This window comes from Morone saxatilis, unplaced genomic scaffold (assembly GCF_004916995.1).
Source record: "Morone saxatilis isolate NCDOM2014 unplaced genomic scaffold, NCSU_SB_2.0 Contig23, whole genome shotgun sequence".
NCBI lineage: Eukaryota > Metazoa > Chordata > Actinopteri > Moronidae > Morone > Morone saxatilis.
In genome coordinates this window covers 13,971,503-13,980,495 of record NW_023339796.1, presented here as the reverse complement: position 1 = coordinate 13,980,495, position 8,993 = coordinate 13,971,503, and the positions used below count along the sequence as shown (strand labels likewise).

The 8,993-nt window shown below is 41.0% G+C and overlaps 1 protein-coding gene across 4 annotated transcripts in view; it reads right to left on the bottom strand.

Annotated features, from left to right (window-relative positions):
• Nucleotides 1-3,954: 3,954 nt before the first annotated feature.
• ece2a (endothelin converting enzyme 2a) overlaps nucleotides 3,955-8,993 on the bottom strand; it is a 76,743-nt gene continuing 71,704 nt past the window's right edge. For all 4 annotated transcript variants that reach the window (XM_035670483.1, XM_035670484.1, XM_035670486.1 and 1 more), the window contains one exon: nucleotides 3,955-6,586. In XM_035670483.1, the coding sequence (XP_035526376.1) occupies nucleotides 6,296-6,586 (291 nt within the window). In that variant the 3' untranslated portion in view covers nucleotides 3,955-6,295. The remainder of the gene's footprint in view (nucleotides 6,587-8,993) is intronic.

The window sequence follows — 8,993 nt, the reverse complement described above, 5'->3', positions numbered from 1 at the left end:
TGTGATTCTCTGGTATGGCTTTTGTCCCAAGACGTTTTTACTAAGAATTCAGTAGAAGATGACAAATGTGAGATTAGCCTTTAGATTAGCTTGTTCTGAGAATGAAAGTCGTAAAGAAAAATACACAGCACATCACATCACCTCAGCACAGACACGGTACATACAGGTAGTTGCAGAACAGGAAAGCAGAGTCCAATTTCTTTGCAGCCTCTGGAATCAGTAGCCATTACCTCAGTGACAGTAAATACTGATCCTTGATTAAAGAGCAGGGAAGGAACAGTGATCTATCTGTTAAGCTGTTAAGCAGCTCTGTGCTGGCCTACACTAGTGAATCCATTAAACCACAGACCCCGGGGGAGCCACAACTGGCCACATGATCATCCATCAAAGTCTACATGTACAGTGCTCTCATACTGTAGCTCTCACACAAAGTCTTTAGCAGACCTGCAAACACTGACTTTGATTGGTGCACTGAGAAAACCTACATCATGCACAAAATCACATGCTCTGTGCTTTGTTACAGTGTTTCCATCCCAACACATCAAACTTAGAATTGTTCAACAGCATTTGATGGAAGAGAGAACACAGTGGTTTTGGTGGATCTGTGGGATACATATGTAAATCTATATAAGACATTATTGTCCTGGAGTCTGTGTTAAAGTTTGTGTCAACCTTACCTTCAAACAACAACCACTTGGAGTGGTAGAAACTGGACATTTCAACCCATTACTTTTAGGAAAAGGTGTTACAATTGATTCTGGTTGGTGGAAAACCTTCTAACTATGCAGTCAACTAACAAGTTAGTGAGTCTCCGTGACAATAAATACACTAAACATTAGCATCACAGCCATTTTTAATCATATAGATGTGACAGGTTTTCAGTCTGGTTTGTTTATCTTTTGGAAAAACCTCCACAGTATCAGGACACATTTATACGCTACATGTCAACAATACGTGAACACTGATCCTTATATTGCTCTGAATTGCACTTCACTCTAATAACAGAACGTCAACAAAGCGTCATCTGTGTAGCCGACCACATTCCCATCAGTGAGATTATTGACTGTCCTGATAACATCGGCACTGCACTGAATGAACACATAGTGCTATCGATCATGTTGTTGTTGTTGTGTGTGTGTGTGTGTGTGTGTGCGTGTGGCTGTCTGAGGCCATGGACAATTACACTTTCCACAGTAATGTGCAGCCCTGGGAGGCCGGAACCGGACTGACATATTTGGGCAAATATTGAATTGTGTCAGTTCTGCTCGACGTCTCTCTGCCTGTCATGAGTGTGACTGTAGACATGTGACCTTTACAGTAATACAACAAATAGTGCTGCAATATTGCTCTCCCTTCAGTGTTGTAGCTTTTGTTTTTGTAAGATTACCAACAATTATCGCTATTCTCAAAGTTTCCTAAATCCCTAGACTCTACAAACCATTGACAGTGTGCTACAAACCATCTGAATGAAAAAATATTCTGTTCATATTCTGTTTAATATTCTCATTGTTGTCAGATTAATCTGATTAAAATAGAATATCTGGAACATCTCATGCAGCAATTTATGAGCTACTATCCACCGATGAGACGTATATCCAGTCATCATTTTTCAGCTTTGATGGTCAGAGGTCAGTTGGAGCTGTATCTGTAGTTGTAACCCAGGGTCTTTGTGGCTCCTGTGTACTGACCTGGCAGATGGGATGGGAGTGCAGGCCATGCTGGGGTCAACACAGACATGCTGTAGATGCCTCGCTAATGGACAGCCACTGTTGTAAAGTCTGGATGGAAAAAACATGCATGACAAAACAAACAAAATGCTAAAGCAGCAGCATAGACAGACCACTGTAAACAAAAAATAAAGTGCCATTGTCGTACTGTTCCCTCTGCTGCTATCTCTCAGACGCACACAGCTAAGAGCAAGTTCTAGATTCAAACTGAACGTGTGCAGTGAGGACAGAGAGCTTTGATCTGATTCCACTTACACCCTGTCCTGAGTGGACGTCCATTAATATTCCTCCTCCAGTTACATAAGACTGCCATACAGTATATTATGCCATTATACTGCCCCACGGTAGATGGTCAGATATACTGTGCTGTTTAAAGTACTGGCAGTCCTTTTAGCAGAAGGGTTTTCACTGACAAGGCTAACTGGTGAGTCCCTCCATCCGGTCTATACTAGTCTACTAAAACTGGCTACACGGGATGCAGGAAATTGTAGTTTATTACAAAACTTTATTTTCATAGTTCTGGCCATCTGTTATGATAAAGTTTTTATCACTTGGTACTTGGTACAAGATCTGGGGATGCGACAAAGTTTGACAAGGCAATTTGAATTGAATTGAATTTGAATTGTTCTAATCACAAGTTGGCTAAAGGTAAAAAAACAATCTAGCAAGGATACTGACGATGCCTTTGCCTGTCTTAGTCAATCACGGGACCCTTGCCTTGCAGGTCGTAGAAGTCCATCAAGAGTCTCCAACTGTCTCAGATGACAGATTAGGTAATAACTTTACTGTTTGCCTTTGCTGCAACTTCCAATTAAGTTTGACTTACCTGGAGGTTTGTTTAAAACCATTATAATTGTCTGACAGCTCATGTTTCTTGCCCCATTGGGCTTTAATAATGTTGCTGCATTCCCAGATCTCAGAAATGAGCTTTGTCAGAAGAATGTTTTTATTACAGATATAACAAAACTACAAAAATAGGACCTGTAAGAAATAAAATGTTCTTTTTTAAAAAATCCCTGAAAAGGCTTTGAGTGCAGTTGCAGTTAAGTAGGCAGTTCAACAGGGTACAAACAGGCAGTCGTGATTTGTCGTGATTCGGTTTGAACGCAAACACATACAATGTGGCAAATAAAACCCAGAGATGTTTGGTTAAAGCATGCATTTGACCTTTTGACTCACATGAGCCTTCACATAACACCCACACACCAAAGCACTCAGGGCCAATCGATGCAGACAGAGAGAGCAGGCTGGGGGTGGCGGTGAGAAGAGTGACTGAGAGTAAAAGAGAGACAGAAATACAGAGACAAAGAGAGGGTGAAAGGCATCGAGCATGCAGTAGATTAGTGTTGTTGCTGCCCTTGGGCAACAGAGCATGGAGGACAATTAGCAGCAGGAGAGAAGATTCTGGTTCTGCTTTCTCACACACATATATAAATACACGGCACTATATTAAATCATGGCCTCAGCAGACACCTGCATGACTCAGGTAATCAGCTGAAGAAACAAAAAACTGCACATTAAGATAGAAAGATTTGTGTTTAAGAGAAAATGATGACTAAACCTCTCCTGCATGAGGCCTGTGCTCTGCTCGGCAGTTATATAACTCCAGTCAGGTTAAATCTCACTGTCGGGGTTTCTGCCATTGCACATCAGTCAGTCCGACTAAGGAAGAAGAAAACCAAGTGTAAGAACTGCTGAATTTCAATATATTCATATATTGACAGAGCAGAAATGGAAGCAAGACTAAACTAAGTCCAACTGAGGAAAATGGCATCATGTTTTAGGGGGAAAATAGAGCAGAAAAGCAGAAAAAACTAACTTTCCACGAACCTCTATCTTTCCACTCTGAGTGTTACGTCCATCATGTTTTTTTATGTCCCAGTGCTGCAGTGGCTGGTCTGCACCCCTAAGCCTCTATTGTCAATATCAAACTCACTGCTACTTACATAAGCACCCTCCTGTCCTTCACCCAGCCAGGCCAAATAGGTGCCAGGCTGTTTTTTTTTTTTTTTTTAAGCCTCCTGTTAATGCAGCCAGAGCATTGCACCCAATCGTCACTATAGCAACCAGATAACAGCCAACGGGGTTTACCCAGAGACAATGCAAGGTTCTGGGGGGGAGACAGAGTGGGTGAGATTGAGACCATCAATGTAGTGTATGATGATAGTAAGACATTTTAATATGTGCAACTGTGTGTGTGTGTGCGAAGAAAACACAACAGTCAATCTCATCAACATCAAACTTTACTTAGTTGGGACATTTCTTTCAGTATAAAAGACAAAGAGGGAAATTTTAAACTTATTTTGTCCGAGCACAACAGATTAGAAACAGTAGCTTTAAATTACGTCACACATTCTTGCTCAGCAGATGGACTCCAGTTATTATGGAATCCAAAGATCTAGAAAAGCTCTTTAACTTTAAATGATCTTGTGGTGACATTGTTTTGTCAGTACTACCAAAGAGCACATCATTACACTACATTAGTGTGTGGGGTCACAGGTTACATTAAAAACATCCCTTTTTGCAACTAGCACATTCACTGAGTCGTTTTCTCCGATGGATGGCAGTCAGTTATGGATGCTACCAGTGTTTAGGGTAACATTAGCAGCTCTTTATTGAATTTGGGTACCTTTATTCCAGCAACCCAAACTAACATTACATGAGATAGCGTTACCTTTAACAAAACACACAAGTTAGTCCTCATCCTCACAAAACCTCTCTTGTAACGTTAAAAGTGAACGCAAACTCTGAAACAGTGAGCAGGCTAACCAGTCAAACATGGTTATGTAACTGTCTGTTCTTATATTTATAATGGACTTACATCTGCCTTTGTTGTTCTCTGAATGAAATCAAGGACTCATTGTTGAATTTCAAGAGGTAGCTGAGACCTTTATTATTGTAAGCTACACATGTGTTGTGGGGTTTAGCCAACAGTCAATCCCATGACAACTGGGCAAAATCAGCTCTGGAAGATCATTCAGTACGATCAAAAGCTCCAAAACAGCTACTGAACAGACCTCGTGGGGAGACTCGTTTACATACAAGTTAAGGTTAAACAAACTACCACGTTACACCAGCAAAAAATCGTGGAACGGAAGAGCCATCTGAAAAATCACAACCCCCCCCCACCCCCACCCCAGTCTTAAAAATAGGCGGTAATTAGATCTCAGTGGAGAATTAAAAATAAATGATTTCTACTTTATCAATGTGGTCCCCCCTCCAGTCACCAGCCTTCCTGCCTGTCTGCACGCCTGGCTCTATCTCCCTTTCTGGTCTATATTTAAGCAGCAGAGAGCACAGGACCCGAGACTGATCTCATGTTTCCTCAACAAATAATGTGCAGGGTGAGCCATTACTTGGATGGACATGTGTATGTGTCCACACGTAGCACCAGCGTGCTTGACAGGTGTGTGAAACACTGCACATCTCCATTAGCAAATTTTGTCTGGAATCTAAAGCAGACATGGGACAGATGTGGACAACCCCAACAGAAGGGGACACTCTGACTGACATATTAATAGACTTTAAAACTGACTTTACATGCAGGCTGGTGCTGCGGTTATGTACTGTGTCTAGACAGGCCAGTTTGTCTTGCAAATTGCACAACACTGGTAGGTTGTTGGATCTTTCTGATGTATAGGCAGGACACTGGGATGTAACACATTCTTATAAAAGCTAAAGGTTTAAATTATGAACTGCAATAGAACAGATGCTGATAGTAGCAGATTCGTAAAATTATGACACAGACAGAAGAACCATGATGAGTCATAGTTATTAAGAGTACAAATTACTCCATAGCAATCACAATTAAACTGTATAAACAATATAATCGTATAAACATTTATAAAACAATGTTCATGGTAGGATAAAGCAGAATTCCTTCCAGTATCTTTGGTTATATTAGGCAGTTGCAGATAATGCCGCTGTAAGAAGAGCCACTGCTTTTAAGATGTTGTCTGCCATTGGCGGATTGCTTTGTGCCTCTACTAGTTATCTTGGGGATGTATAAACGACAAATGAATGCATTCACCACATGGATTTGAGCATCCATGTTATCTGGTGCCGTCCGACCCACAACACCAGCTGACAAAGTAACCTGCAATTGGCAAGCCGGCCCCAGGAGTCTGGATGAAGCTAGCTATTTTTCTATATTAGCAAGCAAGCTAACATCAGCAAGCAAAAATCACAAGATCATAATATTTTTTAAGCTTTGCAGTTATGTTAGCATTGACTTTGACACCATTGACACTGTAGGGAAGCGGAGAGAGAAGGTACTGTCCCACATCCCTACATAGAAATAATAAAATCACACAGGAAACCAAGGACATTTAAAATCAGACATTATACAGATTTTATTTGTATTAAGGGTCCCTGGTGCTGTGTAGTTAAAATCCAGTATAAAACAAGTCCTCTGTAATCTTTCCTTGCAGACGTCTGTATGAACATCTATACCCAGACCTCAATGAAAATTACATTGTCGCTACTTCTTACAAAAGTCGTCATCACAGTATAGAGCTTATTTATAGGGATAATATATTCCTAAAATTCCTTTAGATAATCCAGTTATTTTACAAATCAATATTAGACATGAAGTCTTCCTCAGGGACATTTTGTGTTGTGGCGATCTTGGTAGGTGGGGATTTGGTGTCCTCTAGTAGCTTTTTCTCCAGAGCTGCATCCTCTGGGCTGAGCTCCTCTCCTTTGGTCATTACATACACAAAATATTCAAAGCCTTTTCCATAAGTATACTTCTTAATTGACCAGTTGTACTCTGTGCGAGCATAGAGGCGCTTCCTGAAAAAGGGGTTGGCGAAGGTGACGGAGATGAATCGTCCTCCAGGCTTCAAGCAGCGACAAATCTGGGACAAGAAAGAGGAGAGGAAGAGTGTTAGAAGGCATTACCACCAAGACTCTTCCCATCATCAATTACCTGCAAACTCTATCGCCACCTGAGCAGCTAAAGTTGTTGAATTATTTAAAACTGTTGCCATCAAAGTGCTCTCTATTTCCACCAAGATCATTTACACGTGTGATAACTGTACATAAAAAATGAAAACTGAGAATGCAATGCAACTAGGCTCAGCAGCTTCTATGGTCATAGCTAATGGTAGACGCAAAGAGACCGAAGAAGACGCTGGAGGAAGCTAAGAAGAGAAAAGGAAAGAGAAGCAGAGAGTAAAGAGTAAATCTGGGACTGGCTTTTAGTCGTCGGTGAGAGTTTTGTGAAATAAAAGTCTGCATACAGACGGTAAGCTGGCCTCATTAGCTAGCTTGCAATGCATTGTGTTGTTGCACTTGCTTGATGTTTGGCTGTGTTAGCATAGTTGTCGACTCGAAATGCATGTGTACAGCTGTCCATATTTACAACGGTGGTATTGCAACTGGGGCACCAAATCGCAACAAAAAACAAATCTTACACGATGTTGCTTTAAAACCGCTATAATCAACTGAAAACACACTTTTTTGCCCCATCTGTTGCCACACTACAGATACTTTGGCAAGTACAATGTTATCATAAGCGACAGCTGGCAATATGAAAAGAAAAGCCAAGTTGTACAAAACTAGGCAGTGTTGTGGGAGATGCTATCTTATAAATTAAATCAGAATCCGAGTCTCTGTGACTACTTGTTGTTTGTTAGTTACCTGAAGAGTAAATTCCACCTGTGCCATACTTCTAATGCACATCTGGCAAATGCCAAATTCCCTTAAATTCCCATCCCATCTCTACAGTCAGGCACAGCATCGCATCACCGTAAACCAGGGCAAACGCTATGCCTCAAGCTTTTCAGTCCACAGGGCTGGCTGCTCATCCATGCAGTCGGCTAACACGGTGTGACAGCACGAAAGCTGCATAGGTCCCTCTGTATGAATAATTGTTGCTCTGGGTCCATCAACACTCCAGTATGTTGATCCTTCGTGTGAGATACACGTGTGCACCACGACACCGACTGCAGAGCTGAGGCACTCAGGAGTACATACACATATACACAGAGTATATGAAAACTGACAGAAACACAAGTATGCAGAGACACATTTAGCTAGAGTCGGGCAGCGAGGTTCTCCAGAGACAGAAGTGTGTGTGGGAGTGAAGGGACAGAATCTGCAGAACACTGAGCAACAAACTTTTTGTATTTCACACATCAAACATGTAAACCTGGTCAACATATTGTCCAAATACATTGTTCGAGAATGATACCAGGCATACAGCTGATTAAATTGCAAGTTACATTTGATAATAAGTAACTAGTTCTCAGAGTTGTGGACTTGATTTGGACTTGATTTGACCAGTGACTTCACTTGTGCCTTTAAATTACTTTATTATCCTACAAAAAGCCCAGAGATAGAAAATTATAGCTATAAAAATGTGCAATAAATGAACTGACAAAGGATGTACTTTGGATCAGTCTGTCAGCAGCAAGCGCTTGGCAGTGCAGACAAAAGGTGACACCTCGGATTATCCCTGTTGGATAAAATTACTGAAGTGCTGTGGTCAACAAAAAAAAAACTGCAACATGCAAAATCAAGCTGCCCAAAAACTATAGAAATAAAACGACTTTCAACATTTAGGGCTTCACAAAGAATGGTGAGTTGAGGCTAACAATGTTCTCTAACCAGCTATGGCTTAAGTTAATATGACTCCAACGACAGATAGCTCACATTAGAAACTGCTTATTGTTGTCTTTAAAAGACTTAGGCAACCAAATCTTGGCAGCATAGGGGCAGGTCTTCTTGTGAAAAAAATAAAGCATTTTATCGATTTCTGATGTTAGCTATCTGTCATTGGAGCCAGCCGTAAAGCCTAACATTGCCAATGTCCCTAATTCCATTATGACTTGTTTAGGACCAGAAAATCAAGGTTTTGGCCTTGGACTTGTTGGTCTTGACCTGGGTGGCATCCCTTTTTGCAAAAAGGTGACATTGTCCCACTTATGTTCATTCTTTGACAATTAATGAACATTTAAAACCACTTAAAATGTTAAACGTGAAACTGATTTACAACAACTTGTTAAGAAACAACCACAGTGGCCACCGGAATCAACACAAACCACAACACAAAAAATTTCCTTGCAGGGGCTTTAACCAAATATAAAAATGTAAAATTCATGATTCACGTCATACACTGTGGATACAGTATATAGATATATAGTGACAAGCTACTCCGTGGTTTCTGTGGATGACTCCATGCCTGGCCTTTGAAGGCAGCGCTCACATGTGACTGTCATGAAAGCTGGAATGGTAATATCATGCATCCAGAGCGGAGTAGTA